Source organism: Dipteris shenzhenensis, chromosome 20 (genome assembly GCF_047967505.1).
Source record: "Dipteris shenzhenensis isolate YYH24624 ecotype China chromosome 20, Dip_SZ_1.0, whole genome shotgun sequence".
NCBI lineage: Eukaryota > Viridiplantae > Streptophyta > Polypodiopsida > Gleicheniales > Dipteridaceae > Dipteris > Dipteris shenzhenensis.
The window spans coordinates 9,656,839-9,684,542 of record NC_141615.1 but is presented as its reverse complement, the minus strand read 5'-3'; the positions used below and the strand labels follow the sequence as shown (position 1 = coordinate 9,684,542).

The following is a 27,704-nucleotide window of genomic DNA, read 5'->3' as shown; positions in this document are numbered from 1 at the left end:
GGGCATATATTGAATCTCTACTTTTGAGTGTGGGGTAGATGGTGATTCCTTGGGCATAGACTCCTCATGAGCGTGTGATGCCAGTAGCATAGAATGAGTCTCTACTTTCACTCGTAGACTTTGCTGGGATGCTTTGGGCATAGACTCCCCAAAATGGTATGATTCTTTGGCCGTAGATTGAGTCTCTACTTCCATGAGTGGACTCACTTCTGATGCTTTGGGTTTATATTCCTCGGGGGTATGTTGAACCTCTACTTTTGTGGCAGCTAGACTCGATTGTGATGCTTTGGGAGTAGACTCCTTTAAAGGATGTGATGGATTGCGAGTATATTGAGTCTCTACTTCCTTGAGAGTCTTTGATGCAGACTTGGGCATCTCAATTACTTTAATTGGAGATTGAGCAATTATGAATCGAACAGTATGAGCCACAAATGTACATAGTTCTACATTGGAATATGTAGACATTGAGGATTGTGAGCTCTTCACATCAAATATTTCATCGAGGAGAAACTTGTAGTTGTAGCACACTCTTCACCCACAGCTGTATGGATCATTTTGCTCTACAACCTCGAATCGTTGTAAGTCCATTGCTTCTTGCAAGTCACCATCATAGTTTGTGACTTGTTCAATTGTACTTATTAACCTTGATGTGGACCTATCCATCATAACATACAAGGGAATGAAGAAGTGCATTGCAAAAGATACATACCATGAAAGTTACAATGCATTACGAGTAAGTGTACCACAAAAGTTACAATGCAATAAGAGTATACTTATGCTAACACATTGCCATGATATCTTGGCATTGAATTGGCAAAATAGCACTTATTGGCTTGTATGTCCAAAGCTACCAAACTCCAATGTTTCCGGCATCGCCAATTAAGAATCTTTATTATTTGACTTCATCTTACATCTAGCAAAAGTAAATATGAGATTGGGCGTCACTTATGTCTCATTATATGGAAAAATGATAACTCGTACATTGTCTATATTGAGGGTTTGCAGCCAGGTACAGATATCTTCTATTGACTTTTTATTATTATTGAGCCATGTAGAATGAAGGGAATCTATGATATATACACACTTTGCAAAATTTACAGGAAACCAAGATATCATTATACTACATCAAAAAATAACCAAGCATTAGCTTATTAAATTTAATCAATATAAATACTAAGCCAAGATAAAGTTTGTATCAAACCTGAGGGCAGCCATTATAATTTTAATTAACCTCTTTTCCTCGATATCTTAGGATTTGAAACTCTTATGCACCAAATGATAGATATTGAGGTCATTGTCCAATCATAACCTGAATATCAAAGTTGCTTCCTATTTCTTGTAGCTTGGATAAATCTTCAGAATTCTTAAGCGTGAGCTGCGCCATCATCATATCCTCTGAGTTCCCATAGAAGCGAAGTAGTTGACTCTCTATATCAAGAAAGTACTTCGGTGATCCTTTTATTGTCATAAATATTTCATTTTCAGTTTTTCCAACAATCACCATATCAATTAAACTTGAAGGAAATATTGTGGCCTTCCTTACTTGAAATCCATGTGAACTCATTTCTTCTTCCTTCCCCTCTTCCGTCTGTAAAAAATACAAAAGCTTGTGAGATTGATAGGTTATAGTTAAATGTAATGCTTGTAAAAGAAAAGTAAAGGGTCATACCAGGATATGTGTCTATGATTTCTTTGCGTAATCTTGTGAACCAGGAAGTTCATCCATGTCATCGTCTGCATCACCTTTGTCTTTATCCTGGGAGCCATCAAGATCTTCCATATCATCATCTCCAATCCTCTTATGTTCCACCTCTTTCACATAGCCAATAGTTAGATCAGCTTGCAAGTGGAAGTGTGCCATGCAAGCCTTTCTTTCAATACTATTAGTGGAATATCCTTTTCTAAGAAGATCTTGGAAAAGATATCCCATCCGTAATAGGGTGACCTCCCAATTAGGCGGTTGCAAGTATTCCAATATAGTAATCAAAAGACTTCCACTTTTTGGAGTACATTCGTGAATTTTGGAGTGCACTTGATGATGAGAGGACCTATGGATTTCTTTCTCCTCTAGCATGAGATGCAAACTCTTGGAAGTCCCCCTTATGTTTTGTTGTAGAGACTGGTCAGGATATGGACTCCGCATGCATAAGAGAAATGATTCGAGGCATTGGATCTTTAATACACATTCTCTCTTGCTTGTCTTGGATGCATACACACCATTGTAGATCTTGAAATCCAAGGCATAAACTTTATCCAAAGTGTTATGTATCTCTTCCTTGTTTTCTTTATTGACAAAAATCACAATATTGCAAATTCCAGCTCTACTAATGGTGGTGATGAATTGGTGAATATCATTGGAAGAAAACTCATCAATAAAGAATACTTGGGGCTTATCCTAGCTGGTTTCATTAATTAAAAAGTCCTCATCTGAAATGCCCTTAAACGCTACAAGCTTTCTAGATTCTGAAGTGATGTTCACACTGAATTGAATGCCGTGGTTGACTACACTTGTTATTCTCATTTTATGCTCATTCACAAGCTTCTCAACATATGCAATCACCTATGGTGGGATTTGGGCTCTCATGAATGAGGTGACTACTTTGGCCCCATCTTCTTGATTCTTCATCCACTTATGCGCCCATGCCTTTTCCTTAGCCATGGATAAAGTGGCTATATGCTTCACAATATTAGGGTCAATATTGCATTGACCAGTAGGGATTTGTTTTTCTGTGAGCAAATATCTAATCGCACTATCCAACTGCATCATGCTCCACCCGTATGTTGATGCAATGATCTTTGTCCTTCCTGCCAAAAAACCATTCTTTCTTGAGGAGTTTTTCTATTGCCATTGTTACATAGCTTTCCAGCAAATATTTCATGGGCCTCCACATTCTTGCTGTCACCTCTTTTTTCTCAACCTTTGACTTTTGTGATAGTAACAAAGGACCTTCATAAGTAACCTCACCCTTCTCGTATGCACTGTAAACTACCACAACTTGCTTAAACACCTCATCAGGTCGAAAAATTATACTTGTGTAGTTAGCATATCTATCTCTCGCTACCTTGGAGCTTGTGAGAGATTCTTCCCGTTCTTGACTTCCCCTTGGTACAACTGCACTTAAACATGTATAAAAGTTGACTAATGTGTTTGCATCTACTTTTGTGGCTATTCTTTATAAATATGTTGCTGGAGAACCAAGTGTAGTCCATAGATACCTCGCTTTCATTAGGATTTCTGATGTCGAGGTTATCTTACGTTTTGCAAAAATATCATGATTCAATCTTTCGGACTCAATCAAATATTTTGTTGGATGCTTAAAACTGCATATTGTATCCATATAAAAATTGAAGGGAAGAACCTTTGACATTTGCTCTGTAGTGAGTCTTCTAGAGTCCCTTGCTTGTCTATCAAGTTCATTACAGGCATATACATAATGCTAACCATCAATCGGCTCAAATTTACAAGGCAGTAAGAATTTTCTCTTTGCCTCTTTCAAAAATTTCTTGGAATTTGCCTCTTCACCCTGTTCATGTGGAATTTGTCGAAGGCTTTGTGTGAAGAATTTGTTGAAAGTCTCCTCAAAATGGGTAGGTCCTTCAAACATAACTCCATTGTCATGGCTACCTATATTTGGACAGAACATGATTGGACGTAAGACTACATTAGAGACCACGGGTTTCTTGCCATCCACCAAAGCCTTGAATATTTGAATCGCATAAGATATCTCAAGATTCCTATTATTGGTAAAAATAGTTGCTGACTCCACATCTTGAGCATTCATAGCATAGGGCTTTTGTCCCCATATATATCCAACATCATCTTTTGCTATCATCTCATTGAGATGTAGATTGAGATTCTTTATTGACATGAGCTCATCTTGATCTTCCTTAACCTCTTGATCTGACTCGTCTTCCTCTATATTTTCTCTGTCCTTTTTCTCTTGTACCTGAAGTTTTTGAGCGGAGAAACGTTGCCTTTTTTTCAAAGTAACCTTTGGAATTGTGTCCTCGTTATCTTTTACCTATACTTTTAGAATAGAGGAATGTTGTCTTTTTGTGAAAGTAGCCTTTTGAATTGTGGCCCTTGCAGTATTAATCTTTTCTATTTTGCGTCTTTCTTTTCCTTTGATAGGTTGCACTAAAGTGGCTATGGCTTGTCCCTCCTCTTCCTATATCTTTTGTATTTCTTTAGGTCGCAATGGTTGTTGCTTCTTCATTTTTTAGTTCGAACGTAGTATCTGCTTTTGCTTCTATCTCAAAGAGTTTGCATGCAAACCCTTGATGTGGGGCTCCTTGTCTAGGCTGCTTTTGAGCCAAACTAGGAGCTCTCTCATTCTGCTTGTCTCCTCTTTGTTTTTGAACCAAACTAGCATCCATCTGATCCTGCTTGTGCCCTCCTTGAATTCATGGTCTATCTTGAGTGATGATGTCTTAAAGTACTCCACCATAATCTTTTAACGCAACCTACATGCCTCTGCATTCGAAAATGTACTCACCTCTTGATAAGATAAAATGATAACCCACAATAGTAGGTTGTGAACACTTCACAAAAATATCCAAGTATGGGCTCTTTGGTTCCATAGTAATTCCCACAACCATGCTAGAAGTCTCCTAGAAGTTATATCTTTATCAGAGAAGCTTGCATTCCATGGCTCCTCATTTTGCTCCATATCTTTCCTCGACATCATCAGATATAGCTCAACTTTTCTTTGAATGAAACCAAACTTTTCTTCCCATGTGCATGTGAGTCCACTTCCCTTCAAAGTTACCAGGGGCATACTCTTTCCCATTGAAATGTAAGGTGGTGCTAGAGACAAAAGCTCTAATCTCTTGAGAGTGCTCCATAATAGTTGAAAACCCTACATAAAAAATAATTCACAAGACTTTAGATACAATGCTTCAATAAAATAGCCAATAAGGCATTAAAGTACAAACTGAAAGACAATATATTTTGCCCATCATACTGTAATGTGCCCAAGCTAAAAGACAATTCATTTTGCCCATCATACTATAATGTAAGCTGAAAGACAATGCATTTTTCCCATCATACTGTAATGTACCCAAGCTGAAAGACAATGCATTTTGCCCATCATAGTGTAATGTGCCCAAGTTGAAAGACAATGCATTTTCCCCATCATAGTGTAATGTGCCCAAGTTGTAATGTGTCCACTGATACAATTAAGTGTGTGTGCATTTAACAAAATCTTTGAATGGATGATCAAAAACAGCCTCAAAGCCTTTACAAGGGTCAATATATATACATAAAGTAAAAAATAATAGCCAATAAGGCTTTACAATGAGATGAGCAAAAATATTGTGTCCACTAAAACTCTGTTCACTGAAACTCTGACTCTAATGTGTCATCTGTCATCTAAAACTTTGCTCATAGGGTTGTGTTATGAGTGTGAAACCGCATGTGAACGTAGGACTGACGCCGATTAGGAACTAGTCTGAAATTTTTGGGCATGGCTTTGATTGGTTGTTTTGGAGTTCTCTCCTCTATGGATAAACTAATCTATGCTAATCTAAGCTATACCAACCGTCAAATCGAAGAAAATGCAAGAAATAATTTCTTTTTCATATTCATTTTAATAGGTTACCTGCTACAAGACAAGAGTTATAAACAAATTTTGATTCTTTTCACATATAATTAAAGTATATTTAATTTAGCAAAATATTTTAAACTAAATTAAATATACTTTAAATATACATTTAATGTAAAATGAATTAAATATTAAATATTAAATAAAAGTTACACACTCATGAAATAGAGAGTATGTAAACACAAATTATAAACTAAGGTAAAATAATTAAAAATAATATGATGAAATGATAGACATTAAAAAAACCTTCATTTTTTTTCTCATATATATATATATATATATATATATATGCATATACATATATATTCATATATATATATGCATATATATATATATATATATATATAATGTTTGATTCTTTTCACATATAATTAAAGTATATTTAATTTAGCAAAACATTTTAAACTAAATTAAATATACTTTAAATATGCACTTAATGTAAAATGAATTAAAAATTAAAGATTAAATAAAAATTACAAACTCATGAAATAGAGAGTATGTAAACACATACACTATAAACTAAGGTAAAATAATTAAAAATAAAATGATGAAATTATCGACATAAAAAAATCCTTCATTTCTCTTATATATATATATATATATGTATATATATATATATATGTATGTATGTATGTATGTATGTATATGTATGTATATATATATATATATGTATATATATGCATATATATATATATATATGTATGTATATGTATCTATATCTATCTATATATATATATATCTATCTATATATATATATGTATATATATGTATCTATATGTATATATATGAATATATATGTATATATATGTATATATATGTATCTATATGTATGTATATAAATATATATGTATATATATGTATATATATGTATGTATATGTATATATATGTATATATATGTATGTATGTATATGTATGTATATATATATATATATATATATATATATATATATATGTATGTATGCATATATATGTATGTATATGTATATATATGTATGTATATGCATATATATATATATATATGTATGTATGTATGTATATGTATGTATATATATATATATATATATATATATATATATATATGCACACACCCCCTAAAAAAAAGAAGAAATGGCTTGGGTGCATAATGTCAAAGATGTTTTCAATCAGAAGGACCAAAGTGGCTCCAATGGTTGAACATAGAGCAGAAGCAATGCATGATCGTCCTAAGTTGAGAAGTTTATGGTCTTTAAAAGAACGCAACAGCAGGAGGGACAGCCTAAGTGCAGGAGTCAATGCTAGATGATCACGTTTTAGCATGAAAATACAAGAGTTTCTCTAAATAGAAAGGACATCCGTAAAAAGAGGACAGGATGCAAGGTGTTTTGATAAGCACATCATACACATGCTTGATACAATGTAGGATAGTGATTGCCTAAGCTAGCTTGATGGTTGATTGTGATTGAGCTTTGGGATAGTTTACTTGTTTCATTTCTAAACCAAGATGGCTTGGACTTAATGTGATTGTCCTAAACCAGCCTGGTGGTTGGAACATCATGCAACCATGGCTAGTTTAGCTCAAACACTAGTTATATGATTGTCCTGAACCAGCATAATTGAACAAAAACTAACAGCAATTTATTTTGCAGTAGAACTACAATATATTTTTATTGTGCTAAACTAGCCCGATGGTTGGAACATCATGTAACCAGCCCGGTGGTTGAGCTCTTTCAGCTCAAATGTATCCTAATTAACTCAAATACTTGACCAACTTTAACTTGAAACAATGGAATTTCAAAGAACAGTGCACAGTTGGAAGCAGGACAGAATAACTCAAAAGAGTACAAATAGATTTCTAGACAGTCACAAGTACAAGAGAGCTAAACACAAAAGTTTCTCTTCCTAATGTTTGCTTAAATAAAACTGAGCTTATCTCGAGCCAAAAACTGACTAAAACCTCAGTCAACTAAGTAGAAAAATTTGAATTTGTGATTCGAAAAATGTGGGAAAATCGCTCGAATGATTCGAATGAAAGAAAAAATCGAGTAAAAAAGCGGTGACACATCATGTTTTTTACATAAATCGACATGTCATCCCTCTATATTCATATGAATAGATTTTATTTGTACAAATAACGTATTTGTATGAATAAACCTATATTAGGATGAATATGTGGCTACGTTTCTGTATATAAGGTCACTGTTTGCTAGTTTCTCTTCTCACTAGCTGAGCATAAGAGATCAAACAAGGAAAAGAAGAAGAAAGGTCCTTCAAGGTTTGTGAAAGCAATCTAGAAGTTCTAAAATAAGATGGATTTTGTTTGAGGGAGCTTTAGGATCTAATTTTGAGTTCCTGAGATCTCTTGTGAGATTTGTGGTTTTGGTCTTTGTGTCTCTGTTTGTGGGAGTTCTAGGTTCTCTTTGTTGATCTCCTTCGATCTCTTGTGAGCATGGATGATTTTTTCAAGTTAGTTTCGTTAACAAACTAAAATGTTATATTGGCTTTGAAATTTTGTATGCCCTAATAAAAATAAATGTTTGAAACATTTGCTAGGATTTGAAACTTTTTTGCAAAAAAATTTAAAGTTTCACCAAGATTTACATTTTTTCCCTCAAAATACAAAACAAAAAATATAAAAAAGAACTACATTCTACCAATATTGTGAAACTAAAAAAATGAGCTTGAAAACTTTCGCCAAAATTTTATATTAATATATAGGCATAGCTTCGATAAAAAAATCCTTGCTTGTGAGAAAAGTGTCTTAGGTGTTTTTGTGTCTGAAATTTGTTTATGGGAGTTCTAGGATCTCCTTGTTGAGTTCCTTAGATCTCTTGTGAGAAATGTGCTTTTGGTGTTTTTGTGTCTATGAAATTTGTTTGTGGGAGTTTTAGGATCTCCTTGTTGAGTTCCTTAGATCTCTTGTGAGAAAAATTTATTTGTGGGAGTTCTAGGATCTCCTTGTTGAGTTCCTTAGATCTCTTATGAGAAATGTGCTTTTGGTGTTTTTGTGTCTATGAAATTTGTTTGTGGAAGTTTTAGGATCTCCTTGTTGAGTTCCTTAGATCTCTTGTGAGAAAAATTTGTCTGTGGGAGTTCTAGGATCTCCTTGTTGAGTTCGTTAGATCTCTTGTGAGAAATGTGCTTGTTTTTGTGTCTATGAAATTTGTTTGTGGGAGTTCTAGGATCTCCTTGTTGAGTTCCTTAGATCTCTTGTGAGAAAATTTGTTTGTGGGAGTTGTAGGATCTCCTTGTTGAGTTCCTTAGATCTCTTGTGAGAAATGTGCTTGTTTTTGTGTGCCTGGGGAGTTAGCATGCGAGGCCTTTGAGACACGGGCTCTCTGTTCTCTGCTCTTGCTCGCTTGCACTCTACAAGACGTCCCTTTCCTATTCCTAACAAGTGATTCTTGTCGTTCCAATCCACACATCGATGCAACACGTTGTAGACATACACCTGCTGAATGAAAAACATGGGTATTTGCTGGTTGTTGGGGATGCTCCCTTCCACCTCTATGAATTGCTGGAGAAAGATGGGATTTGTGTCGCAAGTCTGACAACTTGGGCTGTGCATATTTATTCCTAGCATTTCCGAAACAAAGAAATAAGGTGTTTCTTATGAACTCCGATGGACATAGCCTCTATACTTGCCAAAGAGAGTTGCCAAAGAGAGAGCAGGTCGCCTTGCATGGTGTCGTCATCCATTGGACCAGCGGCGGCAAAAATACCTAGCCCCTCTCTTCCCAGCATCTCTCTTTACACCTGCAAGATAGCTTCAGCCTCGGAGTGATTTAGCTGGTCTGCTAAATCAGCCTCTTAAGGCACAAAAGCGGCTTGTGGGCCCTCCTAAAGTGGAGGTTCCTCTAGTTGGGGAGGATCCTATGGGAGAACGTTCTCTACATTCTCTCCCTCCATGCTCATACTTAACCTAAAAAATGACAACAAGATAGAATTATTTTATAACCATAAACAATATTAAACATTCTCTCCCTCTATTCTCATACTTACATTCTCTCCCTCCATGCTCATATTTAACCTAAAAAATGACAACAAGATAGAATTATTTTATAACCATAAACAATATTAAACATTCTCTCCCTCCATTCTCATACTTACATTCTCTCCCTCCATGCTCATACTTAACCTAAAAAATGACAACAAGATAGAATTATTTTATAACCATAAACAATATTAAACTATTAAATTCAAATGGATACTTATTGAATACTTATTGCATCATTCACTTATACAAACAATATTTAAACATTTACCGTCACATCATTTATCATATTTTGAAACTGTAGCATCATTTATTATCGCATCATTCACTTATATAAATAATATTTAAACATTAATTATCGCATCATTTATCATCAAGCACTGTAAATATACAAACTTGAATGATGGAGTGGATCCACACTTGGATGATATACAAAAATGTCAATGTTACAAGTATTCATGATCGGTCACTCATATTACATATTGTCCAAGGAAGACTCGGTCGTTTGCTAGTCTAAGTCCTTGGTTTGGACTGAGCTATATGCCACATCTAGGAGCAATATCAAAAACCCCACAAAAATCAGTAGTGCTTGGACATCTATTCAGTTGTGCTGACTTTCTTTGAACCGCAAATCATTGTAGACACCCAATTAAAGCTTCTATGGGTCCAGTACTTGGCGATGGTGCACAAATGTCTAAGATGTTCAAGATGTGATGAGACATAGCATACACAACTTGTGCAACATGGAAAGGTGGGGGATTGGTGCATAGGCACTCTGGAGCAATGTGACGAATTCTTGCAATAGAACTCTGAACTGTGTTGGGGCTATCACTGGGTAATGTTGGATAGTGCTTCCTAGTGCTACACGAAGTCATCATTCCCCAATCACAAATGCCCAGATACACTTCCTCGGATGACTCCGAGAAGTGTAGCATAATGTTTTGTGCATGCAAGTCATTATGCAAGACAGTGTGTTGATGCATGTAATGAATAGTGCGAACTAGTGCACTTAAAATATCAAATACATGCTGATGGACCCATGGAGCTCTAACAGGCATTTTCACATCATCTCTGTGAAACACCAAAGACGGTCACTTTCCAAATTCATGTCCAAGGTAGGTTAGCCATCTTTCCAAATGATTTCCATTCCAGAATGGAAATAGTATCATTGGATTATCATCATGGACTAGACCTATTGCTTAAATGATGCCTGGATGTATGACATCACCCAAGCACGTGGCTTCTTCCAAGGCTCTGGCCTTCAATGCATCAGTGGGCACAGAAAGCCTTAGCACCTTACATGCACAAATCTTGTACGGATCAAATGTAGCAACAAGAAGATTGCACATGTTGATTGGTCCGCATGTGCCTATGCCCATAGTCGCATTAGGCATGGATCAAATGTCTCGTGTCACTGAAGTAGTATGGGCCAAATGGGTCTCGCCACTGGTACATGATCATGCAAGCCAACTGATGCGGGTGGTACTTGTGCACACGAGAATGAAGGACGCTTATGCATTCTTGGTGCAGGCGAGTATGTGGGAGATGGAAACTGGTCTGCGTGTGTGACAGGAGGCACAAACAGAGAAGCAAAAGATGTGGTGAAATGTGGGCGTGCATGTGGTAGGAGACGTGGACTAGGTGGAGGAACTGCTTGTGGGTATGGAAGAACTTGGGGAAAAGGGATACGGGGAAATACAGGCTGTGGTCCCCAGTGGTGCATATGCATGGCGTGGCTGCAATGGTGCTTGTGGCTGCACTAGGTGCAATGTGGCATGTGACTGGGGATGTGGGTGCATTGGTGCATATGGATGCAATTGTGCTTGGGGGCATGGGTGCATTGATGGAAAGCAGGTCGAGGTAGCTCCTGTGCCTTTGAAACCTCGCCACACATTCTTGATGTACGTGACCCTTGCATCTACAACAAGACCCTCCCACTTCGTGTCAAAGGAGTTTATGTCTCGATCTACTTGAGCGAGGCATCGTCGACCCTCCAATGTGAAGTGGTGCAAATACTAGTCTATAGACTCTACTATAAATGCATTTGGAAATCGATCACGTAAGGTCCTCCCTCCATGCTCTACCATTGTCCTCACCAAATTTTTGCACTGCTTTCACCATTGTTGAAAGCTATCTCAATGATGTCCTGATCAACATTCATTAAGAAGTGTACATTCTCATTTTTTAGCACCTTCCTCTGAATCTTAGTGAGATCAAGTTGTTGAAACTTCCTCTTCTCACCTAGGTAAGCCATCTCATATGCAGTAAGATGCAACACAGAATTCAAAAAAGAATTTAGTGCCAGGTGCAATAAGAAACTCATTAAGCCATGACAATTAACAATGGAAGTAGTCGAAGAAATGACCTAGGTATAACCTCTCAACTCAAGCTCACATCATGTAAAAGACTAGAGAAAATCAAAACACAAAAATTAAGCATGTAACCTTCACAAAAAATGACCTAGGTATAACCCTAACCATGGACTTTACCATCTAACACTAGGCTTCAACTGCAACACACAACTATCAAGGGGCAGTTGAGTGCTAGACTAAGTGTCTAAGAGCACGTCATATTATATCTAACTTAGACTGCAACACACAACTATCAAGGGACAGTTGAGTGCCAAACTAAGTGTCTAAGAGCACATCGCATGATATCTAACTTAGATTGCAACACACGACTATCAAAGGATAGTTGAGTGCCAGACTAAGTGTCTAAGAGCACATCACATGATATCTAACTTAGACTACAACACAACTATCAAGGGACAGTTGAGTGCCAGACTAAGTGTGCTTGAAAACATCTCTAAACTTAGACTGCAACACACAACTCTCAAGGGAGAGATGAGTGCCAAAATAAGCATCTATGAAAACATCACTAAGCTTGGACTGCAACACTTAACTCTCTGAAGAGAGATGAGTGCCAGCCCAAGAGTTCCTACAAAAAAACATTTTTATACAAACTGAGACTGCAACACACCACTCTCTTAAGAGAGATGAGTGCCAACCTCAGGTAAAAAACAATTATTTATATTAAAATTGAAACTGCAACACATGACAAAAACAAACTACAGCACACAACTCTCGCAAGAGAGATGAGTGCCGACTTGTCTACATACTAAAATACAATACAAAACAAATATTAAATAATTAAAAAAGACTGCATCACACGACTCTCCTAAGAGAGATGAGTGCCAGTCCTAAACAAAACAAAACAAAACAAACATTAATCACTAATGAAAGACTGCAACACAAGCAAGGGTTTCGAAGGTACCTATGAAGAGAGTTGGTAGGTACCACAAGCAAGCAGGACATAGCAAGGCTGGCAAGCAAGTGGCTGAGGTGGCAAGGAAGACATGTGGATGTATTCATACGAATACCAAAAATGGTAGTGGTTCATGTTTATACTACGTTTATTCATACGAATAAACTTTGTTATTCGTGCAAGTGTACTTATTCGTACGAATAAAATAGCAAACAATGCTTGAAATGTTTCAAATCCTAAAAAACATAAAAAATGCGTATTTGAGCATTTTTTTAAAATCAAAAAATACACCCAAATTAAGGCAACTAAGTTAGTCAGGATGCAGTCCGATAATTGTCGAGTGCATACATCATTGTAGAAACAAAATCGAAGAGAGTGCTTGGAAACAGTTATAACCGTTTTTTAGTTACAAATTACTATATTCTATTCCTGGAAGTAGTGGCTTAGTGGGGTGGTGGAGCTAACCCTCAACATAGTTCAAGGTGAGTATATTCCTAGTTTTTGAGATCACCCGTAAGCATTTCTACATACACTAACACTTCAAGAAGCTCAATGTGGTACATGCTCACACACTTGGAGGCTAAAGGAAAGATCAAGAAAGGACAAACCATTTGGTAGATTGGCTTTTGATCTTACTTCAAGTGCCATACTGCTATTTGGAAGTTCCTTAGATCTCTTGAGCAACACACTATTTGTATCACCCTTGTAAGTCACCGTCGAGACCAAAGATGACAATTTTGATGATGTTTAATGAAGTCTTTTGCATCTATGCATCAAACAAAGGAGGCAAGCATGCCTTCTAACTAGAATCCATTATTTAAATAAAGAGCACATGAAAATCCAAACAATGTAATTGTAATTGTAAAAGTCGGCAATAGAAGAAGACATTTTCTGATGTTTGAGGTTTGATGTGCAGAGCCATAGCGGACTACTTCTTTTATATTGAGATGCTTCCTTAAAAGAGATCTGATCCATGTGACGGCCCTGCAATGGTCTACTCTAGCAAAACAATACCACTCGCTTTTATGGGAGTCCACTTTAATCCTTGAAAAGTAGCAAGACTAAAGTAATCAATATAAGATAGAGCTGTAATTGGATATTTGAGTGTAGTTTCTTAGTGTTTAATATAACTCAATTCAAATGAGTTTATATTGTGTGGTTGGAGAGATGGTGCACTTCCTTTTGAGAGCTATAAAATCTAGGAATGGGGCCTTCCTTCATGATGTATCAATGTTGTGAGCCATCAGACCATCAGTTTTGACGTTAAGCTAGTGTAATGGTTGAGGGAACCAGATTACCATTTCAAATGTTTGTCAGGTGGCGAGAGTATGTGAGCAAGCATTGTGAGATTGATGATCTCCAGTTCTGTCTTCAAATCTATAATAGATTATAGCATTAGAAACCTATGGATAAATAGGATGAATAAGAAATAACACAATAAGCTTGTTGCCTCTCACACTCACTCTCTCCCTCTCTATTTCACTACCCCCTAAAGAATTCACATAAACTTAGAGCTTGAGATTTCTTTGAAGGTGCCAAGTGGCTTCATACAAGGCTTCCAAGTGGCTTGGTGAGGATTCACAAAACCCAAAACTTTCTATAGGCTACCTTGCGAGACACAGGAGAGTTGAGGTAGTTGTGATTATCTATAAGAAACACAATTCACCAAAGAAATGAATGTATCAAGTGAGCAATTGCTGATTATACGCCTTTGGAACATAAACAACATTGATGCATGATTGATTTCTTTCTTCTTTGGAGCACTATGTCTTTTTTGTCGAGAACATTCCCATGCTTGGAATGAATAGTGCTTTGGCTCTTTGATTCATTATTCGTCTTGATGCTCCCGCTGCAACTAGTGTACTCAACATCCAAACTAGTTTCATTGCTGTTGTCAAGCTTTCTCGTGCCTCCTTCTTTGATTGCAGCCAAATCCCTTGTCAAGATTTTAGATCTAGGTGCTTTCGTCTTGGAGAAGTTGAAACTGCTTTCCTCCACTTCAAAATTTCCCTCCTCACTGTTCTCTAGCTTTCCTCCATTGATCCCACCTGGTCATTCCCTTCAATGACGATTGCACATTGTGGGCAATGTTGGCACCAAACATTAAGCTTATCTCACCTGAGGGTAGCAACTCATGCTCGAAGCTTTCCTTCTGTAGGTGGAAAGTGCCCTCCATGTGAAAGAACTACCCGCTCTCCACAGACTAGTGTGTGCACCCAACTCTCGTTCACAACTTCACAAGGCTTCGATAAAACTCTTGTAGTCGTTGAATCTTGATGATCTTGTCGTTGCACCTTCTCCCTCTGTTCGTTAGCCACTCAAGCGTGCTGGGCCATGAGAGAAGTTCAAATGGGGAGAGTCTTTGATGTATGGCAGGGGAACGACATGCGATCAAGAAAAGCATGCTTTTTAGCGAAAAGAATTTGGATACATTTGCTTGTGAATTTGGAGCCTGAGCTTTCTTGAAGGTACCAAGTGGCTTCATGCAAGGCTTCCAAGTGGCTTCATAAGATTCACAAAACCCAAAACCTTATATAAGCTGCCTTCCATATGAATGCTCAAAGGCAACCTCTTTGTCTTACATGGAGTGATGAAGAGAGAGGAAGAGGCAAGACAAGGTTTTAGATAAGGTTCTAGCAGCTAAAAGAACATGTCAATATTCCCACGAATAGCTCTCAAATAGTTGTGATTTGACAAAAGTAAAATGTTCTTACTATTAAGGGCATTTATAGACCAAGCATCAAAGTATGGGCAGCAGAGGGGTGCCCTGATGTGGTTGCCACTGGGCATCTATATATTGCTTGCAGGAAAAGGGGAGCGCCCAATAGTGTGGGAAGCCCTTGGCAAGCCCCCGAACCTTGCGCTACCAAGGGCACCATGTGTGCAATACCACACTGAAAACCCCTATGGTTACCAAGCCGACCCTTCTAATAAAGGTAGCATTGGCCGTGTGGGGGAGTGCGTAATCAGCTTGTGTTTAAAAAAGGTCGATTCAGATGCATTGAATGCTCCATTGCCACTCTTTGGCGAGTGGCTCTTTACTAGAGGTGGTAAAAATTTAGTGGGGCTGCATGGAGCGTACGCTAAGGGCACTCTGTAAAAATTTTACTAAGAGTTTAGTAGGGCTGCATGCAGCGTACGCCAAGGGCAGAGTGCCCACCATAATCAAAGGCAGAAATTTATTTTTTAATTTTAAAAAAATACCGCAGCGCCAAATTTTGACGTGGCATAGCTTATCGTGTGTTTTACAACTCTGCACCTCCATCTCATCGAACGCCTTGTCTTCTCTCCTCCCTCAAGCTTATATCATGTGCTTAGCAGCTCATTTGTGCAGCATCACCCCTCCATATTTGCTTTGTGAATCCTTCAGCATCGGCTCAGTAGCTCCTTTACAAATCCATCGATTGATTTGCTTTGTGAAATCCGTATCATCGTGACCTCCCACGGCGCACCAGCATCATCCCCCATCAAGTCCTGACTTGAATTCTCTCTTCCTTCCGGCTTACCACTATGGCAACTCTCTCCACTGGAGCAGGCATCCCAGCTTTCCATCCTGCTGTCCTTGACGCTGCCCATTCTGCCGCAGACGCTGCTGCTGTCGCCCAAGGGAAGGACTTGGCGACGCTCGCACTCTTACGACAGGAACGAACTGTCGAGAACGTTCCTCAGCCATTCGTTCTGACGCAGCGCCCGGAAGCTGATGATGGAGAAGATGAAACCATTCCCATCATTGATATTGGCGGCTTGGTAGGCGATTGTGAGGCAAGTTCTTCTGAGAGGACCCGAATCGCCAAGGAACTCGTTGCAGCATGCGAGAAATGGGGGTTTCTCCAGGTGATCAACCATGGGGTCTCGCCCGAGGTCGTGGGACGCGCGCAAGCCCAAAGCAAGCGTGTCTTTGAAGTGCCACCTGAAGTGAAAATCAAATCAGCCAGAAATCTTATGGCAAAGCATTCTGGTTATGGAACGGCTGCATCAACAGCAACTTCCGGCACTTTGCCCTGGTGCGAGGCCTTCACGATAATGGGTCGACCACAATCCAACGCAGCGGAGTGCGCACAGGAATTGTGGAGCGACGATCAGGGCACCCAAAGAGCGGACTTCAGGTAAGTAGGCATACGATCCTAGTACAAAAAACGAAAATTGCTTGCCTGTCCGGTTACGATTGAAGGACAGTTCTGTGACAGTTAACCTCCTGGGCTTGGGCTTGTAACAGCAAGGCCATAGATGATTACATTGACGGGATGCAGAAGCTGGGGCAACTTCTTATGGAGCTTTTAATCGAAGGCTATGGAGTGAGCAGAGAGAATTTCGAGAAGGTGTTCATGGCGGATCCGCAGGAAACATTGAGATTGAATTATTATCCTCCATGTCCTGATCCAACGAAAACCATTGGGCTGGGCACGCACGTAGATACTAACTGTTTCACGATAGTGCACGATGGTGGTGTGGCAGGCTTGCAAGTGAAGACAGAGGACGGAAGATATGTGGTCGTTGCACCTCGACAAGATGGTTTCTGTATCAACGTGGGAGACATGTTAGAGGTGCGCCCATATAATCTATCCTATATATAATGATGCTTTGTCTATGTGTAGCATAGTTAGAACTAGAATAGGGAATATAAAAATACTTGCTTATAACGAGTATATTTAAGGAAACGAAAGGAACGCTCCATAATTATGCTCCATCTGTCTATGCGTAGGCATAGTTGAACTAGAATTAGGAATATAAAAATGCTTCCTTAACAGCATTAAGGAATGGAAAGGAACACACATAAGAAAGAGCTTTTTTAAAGAAAGAAATAGATTTGGAGTACACCAAACCACCTGCTTTAAGCGTGATAAAAAACATTTACTTGCATTTAAGAGGATGAGTGTCCTCTACTTAAGTTTGTATTTACAAGTTGGAAGAGAAACACATCTATTCTCTTTAAGCTAACAAAATGGACTTGAAAATATTGTTATTTTTGCTTTGTGCTACTTCATTCATGTAATTAAACATGCACAATCTTATGATAGACCATGGATATTATTAGAAGACGAGTCTTACTTTCCCTTAAGTACTCATGTTGGAAAGAGACTCATCCAATCTCCTTAAGCTAACAAGATGGGCTTGAAAATATGATGATTTGTGTTTTTGTGCATCTTTATACGTGTAATTAAAAATGCACAATCTCATGATGATAAGATTCAAGCATGTATATAGATTTGGTTCTTGTCATGCCACCTAAATTGTAGCCTACCCAAACTAACATTTTTTTCATTAGGTTATGACCTATGGGAGATGCAAAAGTGTTCTCCATCGAGTTGTTGTTAACACGGAAGCATCAAGGTTATCTTTGGCCTTTTTTGTAAGCCCCTCTTTATCATCAACCGTAACACCACATCCACAGTTGGTTGATGAAGTAAATGGAGTATACAGCAAAAGGGAATTCACTTGGGGAGAATATTATCTTTCACGTAGAATTTTATGCACCACAACCTCACTAGAGGAGTTTCTAAATGGGACCACAAGTGACGACAAGTGTGCCGTTTCAGCTTATTAAGCTACACTCCTAAACTACAGCTACATGCATAGTAATTATATTATTTTGTATTTTTAGTGCTCAACCTTAAGGCACACTCAAGGCACATTTCATGTGCTATGTAAAAGGAGACAAAGTAATGATATTGAAGTATTGAAGCATCTTCCTAATAAGTTCAATCTAATCAAAAGCACTAAAATTTGTGCATTCATCCATTTGCCGCTAAGCATGGATATTGTTTACACATTCTCGGCATTTTTTCTCCAATCAATATTAAGTAAAATTTGTTCTATTCTAGATAAAATTTTGTAATAGGAATTTACTTGTTAATACAAACTACAATAGGAAAGCTATAAGTGATCAAGTCAAACTTTCAATATCAATCAAGAATCTAGAAGAGAAATCATGATCTCCCTCAAATTTAAATAGACTCATTTAAACCAAGATCAATTTTGGTTTTGTTATTTGCCTTTGCATCAAGCTTTTGTATCTATAAGCATGTCCCTTCTACAGAAAGTATGGAATTTAGAAAACGAAATGCTTTTCTTTTTAAAAAGATCCACCAATATTTTTGTTAGTGTTGTCAAAATGATCAAGCAAAGGCATCTTGTATACGTTGAATGCTTCAATGACTTTCTAGTGAGGAATACTCTATAATATTGAGTCAAGAATGAAAAGTAATGGGGACACTTTCCATTATGAGAGTGTTAAAACATAAAGAATAGATATGGTGTTAAAAAGAGTGATTTAAAAAAATAAGAAAAAGGAGTGAGCATAGTGGACAAAATGTTAGAAAGAATGATGAACAAAGTAGAAAAGGGCTAAAGCATATTGGGTAACTTCCTCTAGCCATTGCACAAGAAATCTTAACAACTAATCTACATAGGGATACACTACATATGGGGTAACTTGTTTGAGTCGTGGCATAATAAACCTTAGCAAGAGTGCATGTATGCACAAAAGCATTGACTTTTGCTAAAATACCACCTAATATAGAAATGTACACTATAGGAGACTTCAATATTAACTACCGATGTAATGACATGAACATATCAAACCTCTTACAGCTCATGAAGCACAATAAAATGAATCAACTCATCACAGTATCCACAACAATTCATGGATCCATTATAGACCTCATATGGACTAGGTCGACAACACCCAATAGAACACATGGAACATATTTCCTATACTGGTCTAACCATTCACTCATAGATACTTCATTATGGTAACAGCAAAAAATAAACCAATGTGACATCATCCTACCCAGAAAAGCCTTGTACCTAGCAACATCAACCCCCACAAAAAAAAAAGGCAGTTGATTTGAACTCTTTGAAGATTGATCTCACACATACATAGCTTTTGTTAATATAATATACTCTCTCTCTCTCTCTCTCTCTCTCTCTCTCTCTCTCTCTCTCTCTCTCTCTCTCTCTCTCTCTCTCTCTCTCACTTTTTTTGTAAGACACACACTCACACAAACATACTACTCAATCGGGAACTTAGGAAGGATTAGGGGATGGGATTGGGCAAGTCTCCAAGATCATGAGGATCTAAACTAGTGATGCAAGATTTGAAGGAACGTCCAAAAGCAAAAGGAAATAGCTGAATGCATGACATTCAGGTAGACTTTTTCCATATAGATCTTTAGAATCTCAAGCTTTATTATGTTTCTTGAGGCCGTTCATTTTGGAATTGAAAACATGATATTCGGTTTCTTCAGGCTGAGATAGCAACGTAAGAGTCGATTTCATAGCAAAGAGTGCTGTCCAAGCATACCGAGAAGGGAAGCAGAAAGAATATGGCAATTGCTACATGTTTTCATAGATAGCAGCAAGGATTTTCTACATCTTTTAAATGAAGGAGTAGAAAGAATACTGCGGTTGCTAGAAATGTTCATAGATAGGAGCACTTATTTTCTACATGTCTTGTACAAGAAGCTGCAAAGATGTACATGTGTTCATCATAGGTTTTTTGAAATAGCAAAGCAAGAGGGAAACTTGAAAACATCCTCAGGTCAGTGATCACGCCTGGAAAACCAAGCAGAGATCTAGATGGACACACTTTGTGAGACTTGGTCAAAACTTTCAGCTATTAGATTGCAACAATTCATACTCGCAATGTAGCAACTCAGTTGTGAAAATTGCTCCGCAACAAACATAGCATAGTAAGCAACACTTCGTGCATCATCTCAATGTTGATCTCCATCTTGAATCTAATGAGCAATGGAGGGATATTCTTCAGTTGGGACTCTCTATTCATCACCTCTCCTATCTTATACAATTGCAAACAAATATTTACCAATAACTCGCTTGATTTGGACGTCTTGCTCAAAAAGATTACAGGTTGTCAAGATAGTAGACTCATTGGTGTGAAAAATCAAGGTGAGTGTTTGGTCCTCAATTTAGTGAACACTACTCCTCAATTGCTATGTTGGAGCTGAGGATCATCATCTTCATCATCAGAGGGAGGCGATTCGGTGCCGAAGGTGTAAGCATTGGCGACAGGGGGGAAATTTGGGCTTGTCTATAATAAATCAAGTGTTAGCTATCATAAAACTGAGGGGTAATTATGATGAAACAAGTGCTTACTATCATTAAAAGAAGTGCTAGCTATCATAAATGTTAACTATGATAAAATACATCAAAACTATCATAGAACTAAATGCTAACTATCATAAAATACGTGCTAAGTATCACAGAATATGTGTTAACTATCGTAAAACTGCATGCTAGCTACTATCATAAAATAGCTGCCGACTACATGAAATAGGTGCTAACTATCATAAAACTAAATGCTAATGGTTCATGAAACTGATAAGTTCACTGTCATAAAATAGGTGCTAACTATTATCAAAGAGTGCTAATTACCATAAAACAGAATGCTAACCATCATAAAATAGGTGCTAACTATCATAAAAATGAATGCTAATGATCATAAAACAAGTGCTTACTATCATGAAATTGAATGTTAACAGTCATAAAACTGATAGGTTCACTATCGTAAAACATGTGCTAACTATCATGAGCACACTAAAGGCTAACTACCATAAAGCAGATGCTAGCTTAGGTACTAACTATCAAAAAGCTAAAGGCTAACTATCATTAAATCTAAATGCTAACTATCATAAAATAGGGACTAACTATCACTAAAAGTGAATGCTAACAATGATAGAACAGGTGCTAATTAGCCTAGTAACGTTAGGCAATAATTTTTCCTAACCAAATCACTTTGTATGGTAGATAACACCTCAAACTAGTGCTTAGACAACATATCTAAGGCTCATCAAGTAGATAGACTAGGTGCTTGATGTAACTTCTTATTCCCAGTCTCTTTTACAAACATCCTTCTTGTTAAGGAAAGTACATGATTCAAGTTTGAAAAAAATAGTAAATAATTTATTTCATCTCATCTTGTAGTGTACATGTACGTTGATGCTTCCAACATGCTACCAACAAGAATAAGTGATTACCATCATCCATTTGGGCTTCCACACAAAATCTTGCCTTATACATGGAACAATTGGAAACTTATAGAACCCTTCCCACCTTAGCATTAATAGGCATGTATTTAGTAGAGTTCATTAGCATGGTCAATGTACATATCTTTAGGAATAGCTCTTCTTTGTTTGCAAGCTACTCTATGATAGCCAGTGTGTTGTGTACTTTTGCTATTAGTGTTGGTTGCAATTCTACCTCCTCTTTGGCTATTCGATCTTGTAATCCTACCACTGTAGGATGTTGTAAAATTTGATTAAAGATTTCACACTTCAGATATTTCTCCATGCTTTGGGTTCTGTCATTGAAAAGCTTCATTGTTTTGAGGACTATTCGTTGCTTTATGGATTCATCAATCTCCATCAAATTATCCTCTCTCATGTAGTTCTTATGTTCTCATTGTTCTCTCTTTTTTTTTTGCCTCATACTACCTAATGATGGCATCTGATTGAAGATCATTCTCCCATAGAGCAAAATTGCTTGAATTTTCTTCCCTTCAAAATCCTACAATATAATGATAATGAGCCTACTATCAAATCCAACAACACATTAAGGACACAATATACCTCCTTCCATAAACATTCAAATTTCTCTTGGGAATGTGTATCTCTAGTATCCTTTGAAATCAATGCTAGAATGTAAGGTGTAATATCCTTGGCCTTTTTTGTAAGCCCCTCTTTATCATCAAGTGTAACATCATATCCAGAGTTGGTTGATGAAGTGAATGGAGTATACGGCAAAAGGGAATTCACTTGGGGAGAATAATATCTTTCACGTAGAATTTTATGCACCACAACCTCACTAGAGGAGTTTCTAAATGGGACCACAAGTGATGACAAGTGTGCCTTTTCGGCTTATTAAGCTACACTCCTAAACTACACCTACATGCATAGTAATTATATTATTTTGTATTTTTAGTGCTCAACCTTAAGGCACACTCAAGGCACATTTCACAGTGCTATGTAAAAGGAGACAAAGTAATGATACTGAAGTATTGAAGCATCTTCCTAATAAGTTCAATCTAATCAAAAGCACTAAATTTTGTGCATTCATCCACTTGCAGTTAAGCATGGATATTGTTTACACATTCTCGACATTTTTTCTCCAATCAATATTAAGTAAATTTTGTTCTATTCTAGATAAAATTTTGTAATAGGAATTTACTTGTTAAGAAAAACTACAATAGGAATTCTATAAGTGATCAAGTCAAACTTTCAATATCAATCAAGAGTCTAGAAGAGAAATCATGATCTCCCTCAAATTTAAATAGACTCATGTAAACTAAGATCAATTTCGGTTTTCTTATTTGTCTTTGCATCAAGCTTTTGTATCTATAAGCATGCCCCTTCTACAAAAAGTATGGAATTTAGAAAACGAAATGCTTTTCTTTTTAAAAAGATCCACCAATATTTTTGTTAGTGTTGTCAAAATGATCAAGCAAAGGCTTCATGTATATGTTGAATGCTTCAGTGACTTTCTATAGTGAGGAATAATCTATAATATTGAGCCAAGAATGAAAAGTACAGTGGGGACACTTTCCATTATGAGAGTGTTAGAACATAACGAATAGATATGGTGTTAGAAAGAGTGATTCAAAAAAAATAAGAAAAAGGAGTGAGTAGAGTGGACAAAATGTTAGAAAGAATGATATAGAACAAAGTAGAAAAGAGCTAAAGCATATTGGGTAACTTCCTCAAGCCATTGCACAAGAAATCTTAACAATTAATTGTGGGGGTTAAAGGTCACTGTGCCTTTACCCCGGTTATGTACAATACTCAAACACATATATAAATGAATGAAAAAGAACATTAGGGTGGTTCTACACCCACCAAAACTTGTGTGGCTCCCTGTTTCTCTCTCTCCCTCTTCCGTTCTTGCTTCTGTTGAGAGCACTCTCAACTGGTATCAGAGCCCGGGTGATCTAGCTGAGCGTGCGTGAATGCTTGAAGCTCAGCAGCTCTATGGGAGGAAGGAGAAGCTCTGTGGGAAGCTTTGTGGGTGACTTTACTTGCATTCGAGTGTGTAGAGCCTTGGAGGAACCTTTGGAAAAGTCACTTTGGTTTTGCGAAGTGGTTTTGAGAGCTTGTTAAGTGTTTTCAAAGAAAAAGTCGTTTTTTGAGCTTTTCCCTATTCCGTTCGATGACAGAGACTCTGTATTGACTTGTAGAGGAACTATTGCTTGCTTTGGTGTCCACTTCACTTCAGAAGCTTGGAAACACCTTCATTCTTGAATCTGGGATCATTTCATTGGATTTCTGACTCACTATGTCAGTTTTTGTGTTTTTCTGCCAGTTGTTGGAACTCAAGTTTGGAGCAACCATTTGCATATATGTCAGTTTTGGTGGACTCAGGAGGTCCTAAAACTTCTATGTTGCTCATCATTCACACTCCAGTGGAGTTTACAAACAGCTCTGTTTCCAAAAACGTTTTTCAGTCCGTGTATTGGACCCAATGATTGAGACCATAGTTTCCAAAACCGTCTATCCCATTGTGTTCCGGATGCCCAAAAACCCCTACCTGTCAATTCTTATGTGATTCGGTGGAAGTGAAACCTTAGATTTATGCCACATGGCAGTGGATAAGTGTTGACTCCCATTTCTCACTCATCGGTTGGGATTTTGGAGTTCCGGTAGAAGAGAGATATTTGCAAATTTTCTTGCTGAGTCTGATTATGCAATGGCACCCATGTTTTGAGGCATCTCAGGTTCTATTTTCAGAAGTGGTCATTACCATGGGACTATGATTTCTTGAGCATACCTTATGCAGATCACTCTGGTTGCAGTTTGAGCAGTGTGCACTCATTCGTGGTGTGCATTGGGTTACAGTGGATGATTTATAGGCCATTTGGATGCATTGTGGTCCTTATTGGATGCGTTGATAGGCCCAAATTGCCTTGTGGGATGCTATTTTTATGGATGCTTTGCACACGAATGCTATTTTATGCTGAGGGTCAGCTTTGACACATTACAGGTGATGCACTGATAGTGTTATGCTCTCTTGGATGAGATATTATTGATGCATATGCCCATGGACAGTGTTTATGCTTGAGCCATTGGACACCTATTGGCATTTTGGATTGCCATTGCAGTTGGCTTTTTTTTTTTGTCCAGATTTGCTCATATGGATGCATAGTACATGCACATGAGTCAACTGCATCTTTTTTTATGCTTTGAGCTTTGGGTTTTGGTGATATTTCAGTCTGTTGTGGCATACACATTTGGGTGCACCTGGTATTTGGTGTGATTCTCTCTTGCAGGCACTAGCATTTGGGATTTTGCTTTATTTGCATCATGGCATCCTCTTCCATGTCTGAAAAGGAGTTTTTCAGCATTAAAAAGTTTGATGGGACAAACTTTTCTTTGTGGAAAGAACAGATAAGGGATGTGCTTATTCAAAAGAAGCAGATTAAACCCTTGGTAGGGATTGAAGCTAAGCCTACAAATATGTCTGAGGATGATTTGAATGAGTTGGATGCATTAGCAAAGTCTACTATTAGACTTCATCTTGCAGAGTCAGTTTATTTCACAGTAGTAAATGAGCAGACTACGGAAGATTTGTGGAAGAAACTGTGTGCCACTTATGAAAAGGAAACTGCCTCTAATAAAGTTTACCTCATGAAGAGGTTGTTTGAGCTATAGATGAAGGAAGGGGTCTCCATTGCTTCTCACTTGAATGAATTCAATATTATTTTCAACCAGCTTCAGGCTCAGAAGATGAATTTTGATGCGGAGACTAAGGCAATATTTCTCTTATGTTCATTGCCATCCTCATGGGATACCTTTTGTATAGCTGTTAATAACTCTGCACCTGGTGGAGTACTGAAATTTGATGATGTTGTGGGTAGCTTGTTGGCCGAGGAGATTAGACGGAATTCTATGGACAGCAACAAGCAAGATGCAGCCTTAAATGTGCAAAGGGGCAGATCACAGTTCAAGGGGAAGTCCTAAGAAAGAGGGAAGTCTCGTAGCAAATCCAAGGCATGGAACATTGAGTGTTACCACTATGGCAAGAAGGGCCATATGAAAAAGGATTGCTACAAGCTGAAAAGAGAGCAAAAGGATAAGAAAAAGGATGCAAATTGGGGTGCAAATCAAAAGGAAGAGAGTCCAAGGGAGGACAAAGGAAAAGTGAAGATCAAGGAGATCAATGCAATCATACATGATAATGACAATGATGTTCTCTTCATGTCTAGTTTATCTGCAGAGTTGCTTACCACTTCAGATAATGCATATTCCCAGCATTGGATTTTGGATTTTGGTACTTCATTCCATGTTACTCCCCATAGGGAATGGTTCTCCACTTACGACAGTGGAAAGACAGGTTGTGTGCATCTTGGAAATGACTATGCATGTGACATAGTGGGAGTAGGTGACATAAAGTTTTCTTTTGCAAATGGGTCTGCATTTATTTTGAAACATGTGAGACATGTGCCTAAGTTGACCAAGAGTCTTATTTCAGTGGGTCAGCTAGATGATGCTGGTTTTCTCACCACTTTTGGCTTTTAGAGTTGGAAAATTCAAAAGGGCTCTATGCTTTTGGCCAGGGGTGCCAAATGTGGGACTTTGTATCCCTTACATGTATCATGGGTATTTGATCATGTTGTTGCAATAACCGAGCAGCCAAGCACTTCTTTGTGGCATTACAGGTTGGGGCACATGAGCCAGAATGGAATGAAACTCTTATGCCATTTGGGTTATGTACCGCATTTGAGTTTCTCTGATTTTGAATTTTATGAGCACTGTCTCTATGGGAAGTAGACTAAATCAACCCATAAAAGAAGGGGAAAGAAAGAGTTTGAAAAGCTTGATTTGGTTCATTCAAACATATGTGGTCCCATGCCTACACGGTCATTAGGCGGGGCTGAATACTATGTGATATTCATTGATGATGCAACTAGGAAAGTGTGGGCTTATGCTATAGCTCGGAAGACTGATGTGTTCCAGGTATTTCAGAAATGGCTGGCCTTGGTTGAGAATCTACAAACTGACAATGGTGGAGAGTATCTCTCTCATGACTTTCAGCATTTCTATGATACACATGGGATTAAAAGGGAGCTCACATCCCCTCGTACTCTAGAGAAAAATCCAGTTGCAGAAAAGATAAACCGTACCATTCAAGAAAGGTTGCAATGCATGCTTTCCTGCAAGTCTTTATGGTGGTTTTTGGGCTGAGGCGATGAAGACTACAGTGCATGTGATCAATAGATCACCTAGTAAGAGTTTGGATGGTGGTATTCCTAAAGAGGCATGGAGTGGCAAGAAGCCCTCTTACTCTCATTTGCATATATTTGGGTGTGAGGCATATGCACATGTGCCAAAAGAGCTTCGAAAGAAGCTAGATCCTAATTCTAGGAAATGCATCTTTTGGGTTATGGTGAAAGTGGAGAGATGGGCTATCGTCTCTAGGATCCAAAAGCAAAGAAGATCATATACAGCCATGATGTAGTCTTCAATGAGAAGAAGATGCATAAGGCACCCATGAGGGATGTGGAAATGAGGAGAATCACTTTCTAGGATGTGAATCCACCTGCATATGTTGATAGACAACAAGCTGTCCATGCACCAAATGTGCAAGAAATGGTACCACCAAGTACTCCCACAGGTATACAATCAAGGGTAGATGATGGATCATCTATTGGTGGAAATGATGAGCCAAATGTGGCTGATATGCAGGTGGGACAGCAAGCTTAAATGCCCTTGAGAAGATCATCTAGAGTGTCTAGACCGCCTGATAGGCTTGTTCCAGGGGTAGACTATATGATGCTTACTGATTACGGGGAGCCTTCTTGCTACAGAGAGGCTATGATGCGCGAGGATCAATGCAAGTGGGAGTATGCTATGCAATC

The 27,704-nt window shown here is 37.9% G+C and overlaps 1 protein-coding gene across 1 annotated transcript; it reads left to right on the top strand.

The window, feature by feature from the left end:
- Nucleotides 1–16,348: 16,348 nt before the first annotated feature.
- LOC147889241 (gibberellin 20 oxidase 1-D-like) lies at nucleotides 16,349–20,103 on the top strand. Its single transcript, XM_087392010.1, has 3 exons — nucleotides 16,349–16,944; nucleotides 17,055–17,382; nucleotides 20,086–20,103. Exons 1-3 carry the CDS (start codon nucleotides 16,349–16,351, stop codon nucleotides 20,101–20,103), a joined length of 942 nt encoding a protein of 313 aa, XP_087248136.1.
- The last annotated feature ends 7,601 nt before the right edge of the window (nucleotides 20,104–27,704 follow it).

Excerpts from the sequence above, each read along its gene's own strand:
- LOC147889241 (XM_087392010.1), top strand. The coding sequence starts at position 16,349 with ATGGCAACTCTCTCCACTGGAGCAGGCATCCCAGCTTTCCATCCTGCT. Across the intron at positions 16,945-17,054 it reads ACCCAAAGAGCGGACTTCAG|CAAGGCCATAGATGATTACA; the intron begins GTAAGTAGGCAT and ends GGCTTGTAACAG.